The 22,701-nt window shown below is 37.0% G+C and overlaps 1 protein-coding gene across 1 annotated transcript in view; it reads left to right on the top strand.

Annotated features, from left to right (window-relative positions):
- The window catches only part of LOC150091099 (uncharacterized), a 502,417-nt gene that overhangs the window by 71,368 nt on the left and 408,348 nt on the right, over positions 1 to 22,701 (top strand). Inside the window, exon 3 of the mRNA XM_090383197.1 lies at positions 8,073 to 8,190. Coding sequence (XP_090239323.1) covers positions 8,073 to 8,190 — 118 coding nt within the window. The remainder of the gene's footprint in view (positions 1 to 8,072; positions 8,191 to 22,701) is intronic.

The following is a 22,701-nucleotide window of genomic DNA, read 5'->3' as shown; positions in this document are numbered from 1 at the left end:
TCTGATGAGTATGGGCTTGGCACACCCTGCATCCTGAGTATCATCATCATTCTTCTCTTTCTTGGTGATTCCCTTATATTTCAGACTCCTGCTCTGTCTCTCAGGGTAACCCAGAAATTTTTTTTTGGCTAGTGCAGCAAAAGCCTCGGCTTCCTTGCACCATATGGCTAATAATAATAATAATAATAATTAGGCAGTGTCATCACATTTGGCGATTCTTTCTCTCTCTCTCTCTCTCTCTCTACAAACAGATACATTGTACAGCTATGAGCACCCCTGTCAGCTCTGTCATTGCCAACATCACAATGAAGGAGTTAGAGGAACGCATATTCCTGAACCCGCCAGTACCAATAACCATGTGGTGCAGGTATGTAGATGATATTTTCATTCCCCGTAGTTCAGATGCGGCACTGTTAGAGTACCTCAACTCCCTATTGCCCTTTATGCAGTTCACTTTGGAATTGGAAGCAAACGGGACACTTCCTTTCATAGATGTTTTGGTGAGACGAGTGGGCTCTCGTCTGGAAACCTCAGTATACCGGAACCCAATGTGTTGTGGGCAGTTCACGAACTACAAGTCAGCCCATGCCCCTTGTCATCTAAACAGCACGGCACGCACTCTACTCTCGAGCTTGGAGCCATTCCAGCTCGGAGGAAGCCAGGCACACCAAGGTTTCTAGAGTAAAAGCTGACCTCACCAATTGTGGATAGCTAGCCCGTGTGTTAGACAGTGCTTACCATAAGTACAAGCGTGCAACTCGTTCGAGACCATCGTCCCCTTGCAACAGTGACCTACTGCTTATATTCCGTATTACCTGGGTGTCTCAGACCAGATTTCTAAGATCCTGCATGAAATGCATACAACTTCCTGGCAGGAGTCTATGATCTCTGGTCTTGAGATTAAAAATGCCCATCGCCCCCATTTTACGCAGCGGTATTGTTTGCTGGATTACTTGCCACAATTGTGGCTGCTGCTATGTAGGGGAAAGCTCCAAACGTCTTCAAGACTGCTTTGCGGAACATGACAGATCCATCCACCTGGGTGGATGGATCTGTCACTCTGAACACTGCAATTTCAGAACATTTTTGGTCAACTCATCATGACCTCAACCCCAGGCACGATAGTGAGGTGATCATTCAATCTCAAGACTACTATCACCACCTGTAGTTACAGTCCCTAAATATATCCACCTATCACAAAGTTTTAAATCACAGTAGAGGTACAAGAGTTCACCCAATTTTGGAGTCAGTAGTGTTGAAACATGACAAACGCTCAATTGCAGTAATCCCATATGCACGCCATGCACCAACAACAGTCGCCTGATCTGGCCTAATGAATGACTGAGTACTCACGCTCATGTACATGCTCTCCCAGTTATCTGATCACGTACAGCATATTTAGTATGATTTATTCCATTTCTAAAAATTTATGTCGTGTTTGCATTTCTGTATATACTTGTTGAAGAAGGAGTTTGTTACTCCAAAAGCTACTTATCGTATTAAAAATTATTAAATTTAGTTAGTTACTGCTTCCACTGGCTCTGCTGTATTCTCTTCTTCTTCTAAATGATAATTAGATTATTAGAGGGGATGGACAGATGAGGTTTTTGTTTGGCCGATGCTATGTAAGCTTGTTTCCTTGCCTTGCATTATTTACTGCTACTAATACTTGAATAGTTATATGGTAATTGTGCAGTGTAGTTCAGAGAAAATAGCTGGAGATCTGATCTTCACAGAATTGGCACTTGCATTACAGCACCATTCTACATTTAGCACTTTCCATTGAAGGATTTCTTGAAAAGCACTTCACTGTGTTCTCCCATCTGTCATACTCATTAGATTTATTCCTCCCTTTCCCCCCTTCTCATTTAGTTCTCAAGCTTAGAACTTTCTTTAGAGGTCTCAGAGTTTCAGCAATGGAGGAAATTATTGCTTTCACACAACACAGGAACTGTTTACAACTCCAACAGAAGCTATCAGGACTGCTAGCAGAATTGTTGCATTCATTGTATATAGTGTCAAGGAAAGTACTTCAATCATCTGAATAGCCAGTAAGCTTCGTTGTTTTGTTTCCCAAATATTAGTTCATTCCCTGAGCTTTTTGATCGCACTTGTTATTATTATTATTATTATTATTAATATCCATATGATGCAAGGAAGCCTGAGGCTTATGCTGCACCGGGAAAAAAAAAAGTTCCCAAGTAACCCTGTGAGAGAGAGAGAGAGAGAGAGAGAGAGAGACAGAGAGAGAGAGAGAGAGTCAAAAGTAGAAGGGAATCACCAAGAAAGAGAAGAATGATGATATCCAGCTCAGGACCCTGGGTGTGCCAAGCCCATACTCACCAGATGTGAGCCCCCGGGGGTGTTATCTAAGTTATCCATGGAACATTTACAAATCCTTCACTACTCTAAAAACTGTTGATATGTATTAAAGACTAGAGAGCTGCACAGGTTAAACTTGAAATGAAACATGACACTCTGCTGCACGAAGTCAATAATTTATACAAATTGAAGGTTTCTGTATATATTGACTGAGAGTCTATCACATAGTGTGTATCTTGGAAAAAATATTTAAAAAATAATAATTTGTAAAATAATAAGAGAAGTTTACCTCAATATAATACGTAGAACACTTCTGTAGGATACTCTCCAGCAGTTAAAACGAAAAAATTGAAAAACTTATTTATGTATTTTTTTTTGGTAGTTGTTGGCGCATAGGCTTCTGTGGCCATAATGCACCTCCTAAGGTTTTTGCAGTACTTTGATCCAAGCCCAAGGTGGGAATCGAACCCGCGACCTTTGGGTTGGCAGGCAGGCACTTTACCCACCCGGCTAGCCCGGTCGGCGAAAAACTTATATTACAGTAAAAAAAATAATTAAAAATCAATTGAACACAATTAAAAATAATTAAAAATCAAACTGAAAACACAATTAAAAATTAAAACAATTAAAAATCAATCTAATGCAATTAAAAATTAAATAAATTAATTAAAATAAATTTAACGAAAAAAAAAAAGATTTTTGGTTTTTTTCGTTTTAATTGCTGGAGAGTATCATCCGGAAGTGTTCTACGCATTATATTGAGGTAAACTCTTATTATTTTACAAATATTGATATCAACGTATTGAGCATTATAGCTCTGGTTCATACTATAAAAATTAATAATAAACAAACAAACCAATTAAAATCGGGATGCAGAAAGCACTATTATAATAAAAATATATGATAGTATTACTATCATATATTTTTAAATAAGGATTGGGGATAGGGATAAATTCCTTGGCCGTTTACAGGACTAAATATATGAAAATGGCTAAAAAATTATTACAGTTTGCCAATTTCAAAAACATTGACCTCCCTTCATTAAGCCTTCTATTCAGTAGTTTCTGACCATTCACATTCAGTTTAATTTGGTTTTACTTGAGGGTAACCACTGAATTGATCTCTTGGGTGGGAGTAACTTTTTTTCTTTTTTTTTTTGTCAGTTATTATATTGGTATGTTACTCTTGTTTGTGAGCTGTAAGCTGTGAGCATAAAAGTAAATTCCTGTTACAATGAATACCGTTTTAATGAAAATTTCACTATATCAAAATTATTGTTATTAACTTTGTTTGAACAAAATGGTTTTGACCAGGCATTCAGTATAACAAATTATTTTTAAAGGTAACTTGCAATAAAAGAAAAATTTTATGAAAATGAACAGTGGCACTATGTGCCTTTATTATAAATACAGCTATGGGATGATTTTCTTGAAGGAAGAAAAAATTGGAAGTTGTGGCAAAGGAATTCAGTATCATGCTCTCCACTACATTTCCCATATTTCTGAACAGTTATGCCCCACTCTCTCCCTCTCCCCACCATGTACTCTGTGGTACGGTGTTTTTTCACTTAAAAAACAACAAAAAAAATTAATATGTGATGAGTTGGCTCCTTTTTTGTCGAGGGAATTATAAAAATTGCTGAAATTGAAGAAAATGTGGAAGGAGATATGGGGCTATAATGAAATAGCTCCTGTGTTTTCACAATTTATAGTCTTGCTCTAAAATTGAATATAATTTTGTATTAATTTAGGAAAAACAAGTTAAATGTTTTGTTAATTGCTAATTTTCAGTTAAGTAATGTAAGAAAATTAGCCGTAAGTTATATTTATCATACTTCTAAATGTGTGGTAGTTATTAAGATTTTATGTGATGATGTATTTCATAAAAATGAAATATGCTTTCTAAACTATAATAAAATTTTTTTAGTTTGTAGTATGTATTTTGTAATGTTAATCTATTATTGATTTTAAAGTGGATATTTGATTAAAATAATGTGGAAATTACATTTATATATTAGAAAAGTGCACCAGAATTTATTTGAACAAATAATGATTCTTTTAAGATAATTTTTAGGAATATTCATTAGCATGGAATTTTAGCATAGCAAAATGATTATAATCTCTCTACTTCCCCACGATCATTTTAACAGGATGTTACTGTATTAAAACTCGCAGCCTTTGGCCCCACCCTCCCACATCTCATTAGTTTTGGCTTAATGTAGCACAATATAATGTTTAATTATTAAGAAGTAGATCAGTTTCAGCATTTACTGGCAGCTAAGTGAGCAGGAAAGTCATATCGGGAAATACTGTCTGTAATGTGACCATTAAGTATATAGTGTTAAGTATATAAGTATATTTTCATATGCCTAATGCAGAAAAACATGCATTCATTGGGGGCTTTAAAAGTTTATTACTTTGTATTTAATCTGCAGTATTACAACGAGAAAGAAATAGTTGAAAATGGTAAACTCAGTGCTCCAATTAAAAAATTAATGATTCAGTTTAGGGTGTGCTAGTACTAAAATTCATATAAATTTATCTGTTGTTGGTTGATTTATTTTTATTTTTACCTTTGTTTTTTGTTTTTTATTTTTACCTTTGTTGGTTGAATTTATTTTTACCAGCTTGAAGGATAATAATCTGCAGATATGTTAAGTCCTGGAGGATGGCCTTTCTGGCTGACTGGATCTTGTTTTTATGACCAATATTTCTTTAGGCTGTTGAATATTATTTTTGTGATAGTCCTTTTTTTTTTTTAGTTTTGCTATCTGGGTATTGATATCATATCATATGAAGCAGGCACATTGTCACAGATATGGAATTTAAAAAATTATGTTGCTCTGCAACTGACAGTTATTAAAAGGTATACTTAAAAACATCTAATGTCCAAAAATTATACACAAATATAATTAAATTGAACTAATTGGATTACTATTTATTAATATTTATGTGTAGTATCTCATCAGTGAGATTAATAAAGAAGCCTACTGCCAGTTGAAGGTCATCACTGACATGTAGCAAGTATTTCTGAAGACGAGAATTTGTATTATAATTCCCCTGAAATGTTCATTTAGTAAAACAAAACTGTATGCATTGTGTTAACAAGTTAGTTAACTATAACCTGTTCCTGATCACCTTCACGTAGAAAGAATACTTGATGAGAATCAACCGAAAGAGCAAGCTGGCTTTAGGACAGGATTCTCAACGTGGAATACTTTCACGTAATATCGCAGCTAATTGAGAAAGCAAATGAATATAAAACGCCGTTATGTCTGCCATTTGGGGATTATGAAAAGGCATTTGACTCCATACAGCATAAGACAGGGGTTGGCAACCTGCGGCTCTTTGGGTAACTGTAACTCTTTAACTTTTAGCCCACATGAAGCACAATATGAAATGGAGTTAAAGGACTTAAAAATCAAGGACATGTGGAGTGCAAGACTAAAATGCCTCAAAACTGAAGTTGAAGATTTGGAGAGGCAAAAGGTTGTCCTTGCAATTCTACACAAATGGACGGCAACAGATGAGTTGAAAAAGCAAGACCAAATTGTGTTCAGTATGTGGAGTAACTTACCAGACACATGTATAAATTTGAAAATATTTGCATTTGGACTCAAACTCATTTTTCTCTTAGTGTTTGGTTCGACGTATTTCTGCTGGCGAATATTTTCGAACATGAACTATATTAAAAATAAATCAAAAAACCTTCTGAACATTGCAAGTCTTACAGCATGTTTAAAGATAAATTACAGCAAACTCGCCTGATGTTGAGAGACTCGGTCAAGAAGTTCAGCAACAAAAGTCACATTAATTCATACCTAATTGGATGTTTGTTGTGTTTTTTCAGTATTAATAAATAATATTTCAAGACTTATTTTTTTAATAAAACACCTTCCCACTCTATTCCATTTCTTAAACTCCCCCCCACTGATTGAGCTGAGGTGCAGCTCTTCGGATTCTGTTTTTTTTTTTTTTTTTTTTTTCAATGTTTTGAGCACTAGGCATAGTGCTCTAGACAAGGAATAGATACCAATATATTATGATTCCGAAGAAAATATATGAGAACGCTACCTCCTATATTAGACTAGACAAAGACAGTAGCAAATTTAAAATTGAGAAAGGAGTTCGACAAGGAGACACAATATCTCCAAAGTTGTTTGCTGCTGCCCTTGAGGAAGCTTTCAGAAGGTTAGACCGGTCGCAGAAAGGAGTCGATGTGAATGGAGAGTACCTAAACCATTTACGATTTGCAGATGACGTGATCATAAGCCATGATCCCAAAGAATTAGAGGAAAATCTCAATCAGTTAGCATTAGTAGAGGCATATGATGTAAGAAAGCAAGCCTATGCAGCATCAGCCAAAAAAAAAAAAAAACCCTCCCATTTCATCCCTCCATTCGTTCCAAATACCTGTCCAGCTCAGCCTTAAATTTATTTAGGCTATTAGCTTCTACAACAAAAGATGGAAGCCTGTTCCACCTATCAACTACCTGCTGACTAAAGGCAAATTTCCGCACATCTGTTCTACAACTACATTTCCTCAATTTGAAACTGTGCCCCCTCAGGTTCTTAGTCTGAGAAAGAAGAAGAATCCCATCGGCATTCAGCTTGCTCAACCCATTCGAGGCCTTATACACCTCAAAATGTTATGCAGAATTAGTAAGGATTTTGGACTAAAGATGAATATGGCTAAAACAAAAGTAATGATGAACAAGTATGCTACAGAAAGGGATATAATCATTGAAGGAGCAGTAATTGGAAAGGTGGATTCATATACTTATCTGGGACAAATCATTTGTTATTTGTTTTTTTTTTTTAGGAGCATTAGCAACTAAGGCCATATTGCTCTGGGGATATGCGGTTGTCATTTCCTGACCTTTCCGCATCCTCTGTATTTAGCGGTCACGGGCTTGAACCCCGGTCTAATCAACAAGCTTGTGCTAAGCACTGCTGCTCCTGCCCACCTGGCTACGGAGGTGCCAGGACAAGTCATTAGCTGTAATAATGATAAATGGCTGGAAGTCAAGAGAAGAATAAATTTTGGATGAATAGCATTCAGGAAATATAGTCACATACTGAGGAGCAATATCCCAATTTGTCTGAAATGTAAAATTATGAAACAATGTATACTCCCCACCATGACTTATGGAAATGAAACTTGGGCCCTCACCAAAAGAATGGAAGAGAAGCTGAGAACTACACAGTGAAGAATGGAACGAATTATATTATAAATCAGACTGTTAGATAAGAATAGAAACACATGGATTAGGTAGCAAACTCAAGTAAAGGACATTCTTATTGAAACTAAAGAACTAAAATGGTCTTGGGCAGGACACATAGCTTGAAGACCTGCTGACAAATGGACTTAATAGAATAACAGAATGGTATCCAAGAGTAGAAGAAAACCTGAATGACATTGATGGAGATGAACAGATGAAATTCATGAGTTTGTAGTTCATAAATGGATTGCTATTGCAAAAAACAGAAGGAACTGGAAAGTTGCTGGAGAGGCCTTCATCCTGCAGTGGATTGAAAATGGCTGATGATGATGAACCTGTTCCTGTGTAATGTTGTTAAGAACTTACATCAGATGCACCATTTAAATGTAATAAAACTTTTGTGTTTCATTGTCAATGCATGTTTCAGAGAATGCTATTTCACTTAAACATATTTTAACTCCTCTAATAATGATATAAATTATAAAAGATTAATATTATAATAATGTTTTGTTGTGCTTTACTCTTTCAGACTCTTTTTCTGCGAGCTCCAACTGCTTCAAGACCTACTGGGCCTGCTTCGCAAGTAATTGGACCATCTGTTATGACTGCATCTCTAGCTTCTGCACAACATTTTTCTCCTAAAGCAGGTAATTAGTTTGAATTAAACTGAAATAGTTATGGTTAATAATGTTTACTAAAGTTGAATTCTAAATGGGAAGCCTTCAGGGACTTAATTTTGGAGTCTACTAGGCTTTTCATTCCAACTAAGAAATACTGTTCCAGGTTTAGGCCTAAATGGATGTCAGATGAATTGAGGCTCATGGCAGAGAAGAAGAATGTATGGGATGCATATGAAGTTCAGGTGACATAGAAGCCTATGGCAGGTATAAACTAGTCTGTAATCAAGTCGCAAAGGAGGTTAGGCAGGCGAAGGCAGAATACGAGAAATCTTTGGCAAAGGGTGCAAAATAAAGCAGCAAAGAGTTCTTTACTTATGTAAACTCTAGAAGGAAAGGGATGAATCAGATTGGACCACTTAACATAGATGGGTTGACTATTGATGATCATGCTCAGGTAGCTGCAAACTGAATGAATATTTTGCATCTACATTCACACATGAGGAGTCATTCAATGAAGGGAGTGCCAGACGTTTGTCAAACGCTAGCAGGGAGCTAAGTGATTTTGTAATGAATGGGAGTGGAGGAGAAATTGTTGAAGTTAAACATAAGGAAGGCACCTGGGGTGGACGGTTACCTATCCAGTTATATAAAAGGAGGCAGCAAAGGAAGTAAGCAAACCCTTAGCCATAATTATGAGCTTCCTTGGACTCAGGGGAGGTCCTCATGGACTGGAGGTGGGCAAATGTACCACCAATTCACAAAGGGGGTTCAAAAGGTGACACAAGTAACTACAGACCTATTAGTTTAACTTGTGTTCCAGGGAAAATAATGGTATCACTGGTTAAAGAAGCATTGAAGGATCATCTAGACAAGACTGCAGTAATAGTTAAGACACAGCATGGGTTTGTTATAGGGATGTCTTGTCTGACCAATTTGATTGGCTACTATGATGTGGTCACAAAGGAACTGAATGCCAAAAATAATTTTGATATCACATACTTGGATTTCAGGAAAGTTTTTGATACTGTTGCATGTGGAAGACTGCTGTACAAATTGGAATGGTATGGCATTAAGGGTAAGTTGCCACAATGGATAAAGGGATGGTTGAGTGGGAGACGACAGAGCGTGGTAATCAAAGGACACTGCTCTTTGTGGACAAATGTTGTTAGTGGAGTTCCCCAGGGTTTGGTGTTGGGCCCATTGTTGTTTTGTATATTTATCAGTGATATTGATGAAGGTATATCAGGTTGAATGTCCAGTTTGCAAATGATACAAAGGTTGGCAGGGTTGTTTACAACAGTAAAGACAGTATTCTACTTCAATTGGATCTAGATAAGTTGGGAAAATGGGCTGAGAAGTGGCAACTGAAGTTTAACATTGACAAATGCAAAGTACTGCATAAGGGTAGCGATAACCGAAGAGAAACATACCAACTGTGTGGTACTACACTCAGGGAAGTGGAAAATGAAAAACATCTGAGGGTAATTGTGCAGTCAAATATGAAGTTTGCTGAGCAGTGCAGACGGGCTGCCAGGGCGGGTCATGGAGTCTTGTCAATGATACATAGGAGTTTTGCTAGCAGGGACAGGGAGATGATTATCTCATTATACAAGTCAATAGTGAGGCGACACACACACAAACACAGGAGCACGCACACAGTAGCACATGCATACATATGTATATAGGGGGTCCATAAACTTTATTTCATTTTTGAAGGGGTCCGTACATCTCAGTAGTTTGGGAACCACTGCTTTATGTGCATCCCATGTGTTATTCTTCTCTGCTTTGAGTCTCATCAGTTCATCTGATGTCAATTTAGATGTAAAGCCTTGAATACTATCTCTTAATAGGTATAAAAAGCCTAATGGCTGATACGATTATTTCCCTGCATGCTTCCATTTAGAATTTTCTGTTATTAACGTCATCAGATGGTCCTATTGCATAGAATTTAAAAATTGTCTGAGACCACTGTAGTCACCTTTACGAAAACTCTTCACTTTGTTGTTAATAGTAGTTGTATCTTTTAAGTAAATCCCTGTCAATACACTGTGATCAGTACCACCAAGTGCAGATTCTCAATGCAAAAAGAGTGACAATTCTGACAATCAGATCAAGAGTATTACTTTTTCTTGTTGCCTCTTTGATAAGCTTATGTAAAAATTAGTTATCCAATAAATCCACAAAAGTCTTACTACTGTCTGAGTGACCAGCCCACAAGTTCCAGTCAATATCTGGAAAGTTAAAATAACTCATTATAAGACATTCTGCTTTATGGGCCCACTCTATTTTGTCTGTATAGTTCATTATAGTAATCATAGTAATTTGACTTATGACACATTCCTACTCTTATTTTTGTTTTCCCTGTGCTTTCTCTTTTGTTTTCCCTTTTAATCACCGATCTGATTCAAAATTGCACTGGTTACTCATGTCAAATGGATGCATTGTCTTAGATTTTTTTGTGCTTCTTAACTAGGAGCATTACTCTTCTCCCAACCTGTTCTGTCTGTCCTTTTTGTATACATTGTACTCCCCATATTCCAATTTAGTATTGCTTATGTCTGAATGACACCATCTCCAATATCCCTACACTGTCTGCATTTGCTGACTTAATCAGTACTTCAAATTCATCAGATTTATTCACTATGCTTCTATCCTTAGTGAATACACAAGATATATACAACTGTTTTTACATTTAGTAGCACTAACATAGCCCATATATGTGCTTGTTCCCTTAGGACCAAGTGGGCCTTGAACTCTCCAGCACCTTCCTTTACAGGCTGCTGCATGTTCCAATAGAAAAAAATGCAAGTATCATGGCTGGTGTAATCTGTGTATTCCCCTCAAGTTTTCCGACCGACATAACACTGTTTTAAAAGCATTGGCAAATACTCTTATTCCTTCTGTTTAAGTGTATTTTATCCCCATAGAGACCCCTTAACCGGCCTCATGCCACTTTTGTTACATAATTAGCCCATCTTAGTCAAAATAACCTAGTAAAGGAAACTCAACAGTGTGCCAGTGGTGATGAAAATTTCTTAATTTTTTTTTTTCCTCTCCTGTTTAGTACTATTATCTAGTTCACAAACCGTAAATATTTGTTTAATAATCCCAGTAGTTGTTTTTAAAAAAAATCCCCATTTATTTGATTTCATGCTTTTCTGCTTTTGATTTTATGCTGGTTGTTATTGGAGCTTCGAATGAAAATTTTTCTGTGAAATTCTGTTATTTAGTCAAATATATATAAAAATATTTTGTAACAATACAAGTCTCAGAAAACAATCCATTATTTGTAGTGCATATTTTTTTGTATGCAAAGTTTGTTTGACACTACGTTAGTTTTTGGAACCTTATAATGCAGCTATCAATAGAAATATTTTCTTGAAATTTTGTTAGACGATAAAATATGCATCCGGAGAAGATGCTGTGCCAATATTGTTTCCAAAAAATGCAATTGCAATAATGTGAGCTTCTTTTTTTATCCAGTGTGCACAGTGGTTTTCCTATTAACCAAATGAAGAAAAAAATGTAATCTGCTTACAGTGTACTGTTTTTTTGGGGGGGAGGGGATTGCACTTTTTTCTGTCAGTGTACTAACTTCATCTACTAACAAAAGTTCAAGGAGTTGGAAGCTGCATTATAAATTCTATAATGCAATTTTCATTATAAATTCTATTGGAATCTGCATTATAAATTTCAACCACTACTGTTTGGAATTTATCATGTTTTTCTTTGAATTTGAATGGCCATGGTTGTTTTTGACTGACCAAATATTCTTGCTTTGTGCAGATGTTTTATTCTGGAAGTTCTTTGTGATGCAGTAGTAACCCTTTATTGTACCAAAAGAAATTCGTTACGGTGTGAGAGTGGAGAATGTTTTATGCCTCTAATATATAATATATACTTGTTAATATTTCCAAGGGGGACCATTTGAGGACAGCGTAGCTTAGAAAACATTAAAAGAACTGATAATCTGTACATACAGCCACCTTTTGAATGAATACAGACAGAATTCATTGTGTGAAACAACTCTTTCTTGTGTTAAAATGGAAAGAAAGAGAACAAGAGAATAAATCTATGTGCTGCTTTAAAAGAAAAAAGACAGGGACAGCTGTCAAAAGGTGTGGGCTTGCTCTACAATAATGCCACTGAGCATTCCTTGCATGCTACACATAGTTCTGCACCAATGTGTGTTTGAAATATTGCTGCATCCTGCTTATTCCCCCAACCTTTCACCCTCAGATTTCTTTCTCTTTCCTGCCCCGAAATCCTTTCTTCATGGAAAACACGTTGCTGCTGATGATGAGGTGATTTCTGCTGCCAAGTTATGGCTTGAAGGACAGTCAGAGGACTTCTACAAAACCGACCTGAGGAAGTATATTGAGAGACGGCAAAAATGTGTAATTTTGTCTGGCGACTATGGTAATACATGGTTTGTTTCAATTTTCTAACATAACTACTTCTGGATGAATACAAATATTCTATGGATTCCCCTTGTATAGAAGGCCGCCGTAGCCTAGTGGTCAGGCGCGTGGGTGCATAAGTACACGTGCCTTGAATGACCGGGGTTCAAGCCCGTGACTGCTGAATACGGTGCTGTTCCTTGTATTAGCATTAGCATTAGTAGAGGCATTTGATGCAAGAAAGCAAGCTTATGCAGCATCAGCCAAAAAAAAAAAAAAAAAAAAAAAAAAACCACTTCCACTTCACCCCTCTGTTCGTTCAAAATACCTGTCCAGCTGAGCCTTAAACTTATTTAGGCTATCAACCTCCACCACAAGGGATGGAAGTCTGTTCCACCAACCAACCACCCGCTGGCTAAAGACAAATTTCCGCACGTCTATCCTACATCTGTCTTTCCTCAATTTGAATTTATGCCCTCTCAGGTGATTATTCTGAGCTAGAGGAAGAATCCCATCGGCATTGAGCATGCTTAAACCATTCAAGGCTTTATATACCTCTATCAGATCACCTCGCTGGTGCCTAGTCTCCAGACACTGTAATTTGCAAAACTTAAGCCTTTCTTCGTAAGAGCACCCCTTTGTTCCATTCACTAATCTTGTTGCCCTTCTCTGTACTCGTTCCAGCAGCTCTACATCCTTCTTGAAATGAGGCCTCCAGACCTGTATACAGTACTCTAGGTGTGACCTGACCATCGCCTTATACAATGGAATAATTACCTCCTTATCCCTGCTGGAAAAATTCCTGTATATCATTGACAATACTCCTTGAGCTACTCTTGCAGCCCGTCTGCACTGCTCAGAGAACTTCATATCTGCCTGCACAACCACCCCCAAGTCCCTTTCATTCTCTACCACTGTCAGTGTTGTACCACAGAGTTGATACGTTGCTCTGGGGTTGCTGTTTCCCATGTGTAGTACTTTACATTTGTCAATGTTAAACTTCATTTGCCACCTCTCAGCCCATCTGCTCAACCTTTCCAGATCCTGTTGCAGCAGCATAGTGTCAGTAGTGTCCTTGACAACCCTGCCAACCTTTGTATCGTCTGCAAACTTGGACATTAATCCCGATATACCATCATCAATATCATTTATAAATACAGAAAACAATAATGGACCCAACACTGAGCCCTGAGGGACTCCACTAATAACATCAGTCCACGATGAGCAGTGTCCATTGATTACCACTCTCTGTCTTCTCCCCCTCAACCACCCCTTTATCCATAGCAGCAATTTGCCTCCAATGTCACACTGCTCCAATTTGTGTAGCAGTCTTCCATGTGCAACAGTATCAAAAGCCTTTCTAAGATCCAAGTATATAATATCAAAGTTATTCCCTGCATCCAGTTCTTTTGTGACTGCATCATAGTATCCAATCAAGTTGGTCAGGCAAGACTTCCCCTTAACAAAACCATGCTGTGTCTGAGCTATAACTGAAGTCTTGTCTAAATGATCCTGCAGTGCGTCTTTAACCAGTGCCTCCATTAATTTTCCTGGAACAGAAGTTAAGCTCACAGGTCTATAATTACTTGTGTCAGCCTTTGATCCTCCTTTGTGAATTGGGGTCACATTTGCACATTTCCAGTCTATGGGTACCTCCCCTGAGTCCAAGGAAGCTCTCATAATTATGGCTAAGGGTTTGCTTACTTCCTTTGCTGCCTCCTTTAATATAACTGGATAGATCCCATCCACCCCGGGTGCCTTTCTTGTGTTTATCTTCAACAGTTTCTCCTCCACTTTACTCCCAGTTATTTCAAGATTCTGTAACTTACTGCTAGAGTTGAATACACCTCTGGCATTCCCCTCGCTGAATAACTCCTCATGTGTGAATGTCGATGCAAAATATTCATTTAGTTTGTTAGCCACCTGAGCAGGATCATCAACACTTGACCCATCAATATCAAGTGGACCAATCTGATTCATCCCTTTCCTTCTAGAGTTTACATAAGTAAAGAACTCTTTGCTGTTTTTCTTTGCATCCCTTGCCAAGGATTTCTCGTAATCTGCCTTCGCCTGCCTAACCTCCTTTGTAACTTGGTTGCATATCAACTTGTATCTATCATAGGCTTCTGTGTCATGTGTTAATTTGTAAGTATCCCATGCATTTTTCTTCTCTGCCATATGCCTCATTAGTTCATCTGACATCCATTTTGGCCTAAACCTTGAACAATATTTCTTAGTTGGTATGTAAAGCCTAGTAGCTTCCAAGATAAGTTCTTTGAATGCTTCCCATTTTGAATTTGCTGTTGGAATATTCTGTCTATCTTGTTAACTCCTCTGACTGTTTGGTCGTCCCGGAGTATAAACAGAAAATTTATTTATTTATTATACAGTAATACCCGACTTACGCGAACTCTGAGTTACGCGGTTCTTGATTTTTTTTGTTTGGCAACACTGCCGCCCACTATCTTCAAGGTCGGTTTTCATATGTTATCGATATATGGTGCGACGGCGGAGAGTGAGAGTGAAAGATGAACAAATTTCAACTTTACTGCGCATGAGCTGCACACATATACAAGAATTTGTATTCCAACTGTCATATTTATATGTGTGCATTCGAATTCGTCTCAATGTTTGTCGGAAATTACATCGTTTTCACGAGAGAAATGGATCGCGTCAGTCGAGCCGTATACAGTCAGTCCTCGTATAACACGTGTTTACACTACACGAATTCGATCATACACTATTTATAAATACGGTAACGATATCTTATAATATAACACGAACCGAATTGGCTTATGCACGATTCACCTTTGTGTTTACAAGAAATGGCAGTCGAACGCAGAATCACCCCAACCGAACGCAACGCGATAGGAATGAAGAGAAGATTCTGAAAATGTATTTGTTTTAGGGGAAACACATTTCACCATAATAACGTAAAAACCAACACAATTCCAGCTATTGGTATGCAATTAGATGGAGTTTACTACCAGTTTATAACAGATTCCACTAGCAGAAACGCAACTGGATTTTTATTGTTTTATGGTAGTAACCCCTAGAAATGTGAGGTGTTAATAGTGTATCTCTGCCTTTATGGTGTTGTTTATTCAGTTGCTACATGTGTGCAGCTTTGTTTATGTGTATCAAGCGTGCCTCCTCGTTTTGTAATTGTGCTTTATTCCCTAAAAATAGTAAAATACTTAAAAGGAGTGAAAAGGAAGCATACTGGTGAAGACACTGCAGATTCAGAGAGAAAAAGAAAAGCAATTATCGATAAACAGAGGCGGACTGGGTCAAAAATTCTTACCCGGGAAAATTTATAGTGGCCTCATACTATGGTTTATGGCCAAAATCACACAGGCCCACCGGGGTTTCCCCGGTAAGGCTTATGGCCAGTCCGTCTCTGTTGATAGAGAAAAAATATGAAATTGTGAAACGCTTTGAGCGAAATGAAAGACCATGTGATATTGCACGTACTACAGGCCTAAATGAGGCAACGGCGAAAAGCACATGACAATTGCAAACTTGACAGAAGGTCTTAGCCCAATTGAAAAGGGCTTAAAAATTTTAGAAAACATAGACTACAACGAAGAACGTGTTATAGTTACAAAGCAAGGAATAAAAAAATTATTAGCTTGCTACGAAGAAATTCTTCCTGAAAAAAAGGTCTCTGTGTCGTCAGACGAATTTGTTAGATTTTATGAAGCCATCGACATCGAAATAACTTTTTTACGTAAGTCATTTATTTTTTTTAATACATATTTTGTATTAATATGTATAAAGAACTGCAATTTTATTAATATTTTTCTTCTAAACTAGTGTTTTTGTTAGTCCTTGGTCCCAATTAAACAAAATTTATATGTATTTATATGCAAAGTTGTACCCCGACTTACGCGAATTCGACTTAAGCGATTTTCGTCGGACCCACCTATCGCGTAACTTCGGGGTATTACTGTATATAATTTATTTTTTTTTAAGTAAACCAAAGTATTAGTAGTGGCAAATGATGCAAGAAAGTAAGCTTGTACATTATCAGCCAAAAAAAATCCCATTACACCTTTTCCATCCCCTTCAATAGTTTGTCTATTGGAAGGTTTGTCCATTCCCTCCAATAGTTTTATTTGAATTTATTTAAGCTAACTACTTCCAAACTGGAAGACTTCCACAACAGATGGAAGTTTGCTTCAGCAATCAACCACCCTCTGGCTAAAGAAAACTTCTGCACATCTATTCTGCAACCATTCCTCAATTTGAATTTGTGTTCCTTCATGTGCATAGTCTGAGCAAGAGGAAGAATCCCATCAGCAATGAGCTTACTCAATCCATTCAAAGCGTTAAAACACCTTAGTCAGATCACCTTCAGGTCATCAGATGTTGTTTCCAGAAGCTGCAATTTGCAGAAGTGACGCCTTCTGTGGTAAGAGCACCCCTTTGTTCCCCTCACCAATTTCTCTGTACCCTTTGCAGCAGCTCTACATTCTTCCTAAAGTGAAGTCCCCAGACCTGTATGCAGTAGTCAAGATGTGGCCTGACCATTGCCTTATACCAGTGGTGGCCAACCTTTTACATACCATGCGCCAATTTTTTCACATAAGAGTTCAGATGTGCCATACAACCCAAGCACCTTTTCTACCTTCTTACGTTCATGGTTGGGGTTGGAAAATAGGGATAGGGGTAGGATCTGCTTCACTTAGGGGAGGAAAAAGAATAACTCAAACACGCAACTAAATTAAATAATGTACGCCAGTTCAAAAGACACATGTTTATTGGAGCACCAATCTACCATAGTGAGAGATGATCTCTTGGACGAGAGGGCGACCGCTGACGTGGAACCTGCTGATGGTGCTACAGCTGCCGGAGAGTCTTGTTTGGTGAAGATAGCTCTGTACCACAGTTGTTGGATGTGATGAGAGAGAGAGCTCTGAGCAAGATGGAGCATCGAGAGCGAGATCAGGTTGGAACTTGGAGTCGTCTGTTCTCTCTGCTTGCTAGAAGGAGTCCAGGCATATCCTTAATAACCTTTTTAATAAAAGTATGTTTATGAACATAATTAACATTTTTAAATGATTTAATTATTGTATGTAAAGCAATTTCTATTACAGCACATAAACATTACTTACCATTAATGAGACTTTTGAGCCTGTTTGGATTTCGCCAGGCTTTCAATGTTTGGTGTTAAATTTGTTACTGAGTGCAGCAGAGAATTCTTCAAATTTGAATCAGTCATTCCCGACCTCATTTTGCTTTTGATCAATTTCATGGATGAAAATGCTTGTTCACATCTGTATGTCGTTCCGAAACGACATATATAATTTTTTGCAAATTTTCTTAGTTCTGGGAAATGTTCACAGGGAATGTTCGCCAGAAATTAATCATGTCAGAAGCATTTTGATCTGAAAAAAGCTCATCAAATTTCATTTTTAATAATGAATTTGTTTTTAAATCAGTAAGTTCCATTTGCATATTACTAGGCATCTCAATTATTTTTTGTTCACTAAGTAAAAATGTGTTTATAAATGTGAGCATGTAGTTTTCTTCTTTAGCCAAATCACGAAAACGACTTTCAAATGACACTTGCAATAACTTGATTTTTTCAAGATATTTGGTCCAGTTGCTATCATCCACAGCACATTCATTCTGCTCTTTCAAGTGTGGAAATTGACTTAAATCCTGACTTTCTAACTGAGAGATGAACAGTTTTAATTTCATTTTAAATGAATTGATGCTATTTACTAAGCTAGGAAATAATTTATTCATGCCTTGTAGTTTCGAATTTAGATTATTGAGATGACTAGTAACATCATCTAAAAATGCCAAATCAAATAGCCAGTTGTTATCTAATAATAAGGTTCTTTCATCAGGTAGTTCATTTTCCTGTTCTAAAAAATTATAAACAGCATTTTTCAGTTTCCAAAATCTATTCAGAACCTGTCCTCCAGAAAGCCAGCGCACCTCACAATGAAGGACAAGTTCACTATATTCCAAATCTAACAACTCACAATATTCTCTGAAAAGAATTCAGAGAATATTGTGAGTTGTTAGATTTCTTGTCTGTTTAATGCTCTTGCTCTAATTTTATTCACAAATTTCACAACCGGTAACATAACATGCTGCATATTTAAAATTTTTCCACACAGTGCCTCTTGGTGTATAATGCAGAGATATTTTAGTACAGGACGATTTAAAAATTTTCAAGCAAAGTTGTAGTGCCATTGGCTTTACCTGTCATTAACGGCGCTCTGTCAGTACACACACTGATGAGTTTACTATAATCTAATTTTAGATTTTCTAGGCATGATTTTACTTTTTAAAATATGTCTGATCCTCTTGTTTTACCATGCAATGACTCCAGACTGGCAAGTTCTTCAAAGACATTAAAATTATCATCAATTCCTCTTATAAAAATGCTTAACTGGGCTACACCACATATGTCCATTGATTCATCCAAAGCTAGAGAAAAGAAAGTACAAGAATGGACAAGATCTTCCAGTTGCTGAGATACATCCTGAGAGAGTTCCTCGATACGTCTCGTAACTGTCTGCCTTGATATAGCAATTTCGTCTGCTTTCCTTTCAATATCTTTATTACCAAGATGGCGTGCAAATATTTGGAGACAAGGCTTAACAATTTCTTCTCCGTCAGAAAAAGGTTTCTTTTTTTTCGCCAATACTAAAGCAATTTCATAAGACACTTCTATCATCGCCAAGTCTTCACAACTTACTTTAGCAAATATATTTTGTCTTCTTCTGATTTCTTCCTTTTTCTTAGTCACATATTCTTTTCGTAGCTCAGACCCAAGAACGAGCTTCATTTTTCCTTCTATGTTAGTCTGATGCTGTGATTTATAGTGTCTATTAAGATAATGTCTTTTATTATGTGAAAGAGTACTTTCACAAACAATTCAAAACGGTTTTCCTGATGAACTTGCTATAAATAACAACTAATTTTCCCACTGTTCATTAAATTCACATTTAATATCACTTTCTACTTTTCTTTTGCACTGTGGTGGATAGAAGGAATAAAAAAAAAAACAGGAAAGTACAAAACTCTAGAAGAGTAAATGTTGAAAAAGAACAAACAGATCACAAGTATGTACGTTGTATCACACAGAATATCAATTGTAAACTGTCGAAAATTTTCGACGAACTGATGAGCTCCCCCTACTATTTCTTGAGTTGGCAAAATGCGATTTGGAAATGTCATTGATGGAAATTTCTCGTAGATGAAAATACCTCAAATTTATCATTTCATTGTTTCCTTTTAACTTGAAAGACTTCTGACAAAGGATCTATTTGTATATTCTCAGTCATCTGAAAAAGTCAAGTATTGCATTTATTTTCCCACTTGTGCATAGAGTCGGGCGCTGGAGGCAACGGCAGTACAAAAGAATGGACGACTAGGTGCTCGATATATTTTCATAGCCATAGATCACTTACGGTCAAAATTCAGAAATGCGTTTTTTTGGAGACTTTAATTTATTTCTTTTGCTAAATTGAGGGAATTGACACGTTTATGTGCGTGTAAGTGGGAAGAAGATGGTGAGTGTCTAAAGCCACATGCGGAAGGACCTGAAATGAAAGGAAATAGAACCAAAGAATCGGCAATATGGGCTTTGGGTACTTGAGAAATTTTATGATGAAATGCACCACTTGTAATCTTCCAAAACGCCACGTTTGGTGCATGCGCCATAGGTTGGCCACCCCTGCCTTATACAATGGGATAATCACCTCCTTATCCCTGCTAGCAAAATTTGCATATATAGGAGGCATCTGGATCCACTAGTGTAGAATCTTGCTGCCTCTGCTCTGCCAAATAATGACTGGAGGGAGTCTGAGCAATGTCTGTGTGGGGACATTCTCAAGCCCACATTATTTCAAGGAGCTGGGTATATTCTTGTTCTGCCTATGCCATAACCAAAATTTTCATTACTTCATACAACATGCCCTCCCACCATTTCTTATTCTTGAATACATCACAAATAGTCAAACTTCTATTCTTCTTTTTCTTTAGTTGCTGTTTTAAATCTTCTGATGTCGGTGCTTGCTCAGATCATGTCAGTGAAATTATTCTGATTGGATGAAATCCTTTATTCCACACTCCACTTTAAAATCTTGTCTTTTATCTAAACCTTGGTTTTCAAATAAATGTGCTAAAGCTGTTCAAGATAAGAATATTGCATCCAAATATTCAGGTTCATTTTTAGCCTACACCAAAGCCTGCTGAAATTGTAAAGCAATTATTAATCAGTCCAAACTAAATTTTGAATTGTTTAAGAGCAGAAAACTTGCTTTTTGTTCAAATAGTAGTCAAGCATTCTGGTTTCAGCTTTTGCTCATCTGTACTCCTACTTCTGTTAAAACCTGTGGTTCTATTGCCACTTCAGGTAAATATAAAGCTGACCTGCTTGCATCCTGCCTTTTTTCTAACTTGTATTGATGATTTCAATAAACCACCCCTCCTGTATATACAACACGGAGATGGCAGAAATCCCTGGTGCCATCAGACAACTACCTTCAATTTCTCCTATGGCCTTCCGTCTAAGGGATATCAGAAGAATTTTGAACAATCTTGATGCCAACAAAGCCGCATGTCCTGATGGTATTTCTCTACTAGTTCTGAAAACCTGTGCTCTTGCACCTACTCTGGTTCTGTGTCTCCAATTTACTTTCTTATCCCTCTGTTTTTTCCTCTTCTGCTTGGAAATTTACTCATATCCAGTAAGTTCCTAAAAAGGGTGACAAATCATTCCCATCCAATTACGCTGGTCAGCAAAAAAAAAAAAAAAAAAAAAAAAAAAAATATTTTTTCTCCCTGTTAAAATTAGAAAATCTACAAGGATCAGAGTGATACTTGTAGATTTGACATTGAATTCAAATGTGGCAGTCATACTGCCGTAACATCCACCAATTTTAAGGGAGAAGGGAATAAAGTCAAAAATTTCTAGTAAAAAGAGATTTCATATATTTTAAGAAAATGTTACATACAGAGTACTAAATATTGAACAAAGGGTCTAATAAACTTATTCTTTTTACAAAAATATTTATGTGATAACAAAACAGTTGTCGTTTTTTTGCCTCTTTTAATCGTCCGTTGGTGTCTCCCGTATAAAGTTCCAACAGTAGTCTGCCAACATATTTGGACTCCATTTTCCCTGGTATCTTTTTTCCATTTGAGAAATATCTTGGTGAAATACCTTTCACCATGTTCATCGGAGACTGCCCCCAAGTTTTCAGGGAAAAAGTCTAAATGGGAATGTAGGAAATGAAGCTTTAACGACAGGTCTTGATTTTCGGTCATTAGCCTATGATATTTGAAAATTGGGGGTAATGAGAACTTTTTAAGCACAAATCTGAGTTTTTGAACATATTTCTTATGAGAATCTGTCAAATTATTTCAGGAAGAAAATTGATACTGACCAGTGTTAGCTTCCCATTGCAATTCCCTCTTCTCTTTATAAAGTAATGGAGAAATTCATTCACCACCGACACCTAAACTAACTTGAAACATTTCACCTGATCAGTGATTTTATGGTTTCTGTCAGTGTCAATATGTCAGCTAATATGGTTTCTGTCAGTGTCAATCCACTGGTGATATACTGGCTTATGTTACCCATCTATGGACAGATTCAATGGAAAAGTTTGGCAAAACTCAAACAGTTGCTCTTGATGTTTCAAAGGCTTTTGATCACGTTTGACATAAAGGTCTTCTGAATAAGCTTCCATCTTATGGATTGCCAGCTGGTTTCTGTAATTGATTATCCAGTTTTCTCTCTGATCACTCATTACGAGTGATTGTAGATACTCTCTGAAATCTAACTTCTCCACTAATGTTGGTGTTCCCAACATTCAGGTGTTACTTCCACTCTTTTCCTCTTATATATTAATGACCTTTTGTTTACTGGTAATCCTGTCCATAGTTTTGCTGATGATAGCACATTGCATTCCATCTTCCAGTTTGAGAAATCTTGCCCTGCACAAAGAGCTTCAATTCCTCAAATATCCACTACCACTTCCTTAAATCTGATCTTTAGGTTATTCTCCAGTGTGACAAAGATAACTTAGTTAATTTCAATCCTTCTAAAACTCAGCCCTGTCTTCTCTCAAATAGGACTCTTCTGCTGTTCTTATCTTAGATGACACTC

The sequence above is a fragment of the Mastigoproctus giganteus genome, chromosome 1, assembly GCF_048544385.1.
Source record: "Mastigoproctus giganteus isolate SK-2022 chromosome 1, ASM4854438v1, whole genome shotgun sequence".
Lineage (NCBI taxonomy): Eukaryota > Metazoa > Arthropoda > Arachnida > Uropygi > Thelyphonidae > Mastigoproctus > Mastigoproctus giganteus.
Note: the sequence above shows the minus strand (reverse complement) of the source record. Positions and strands in the feature narration are given on the sequence as shown.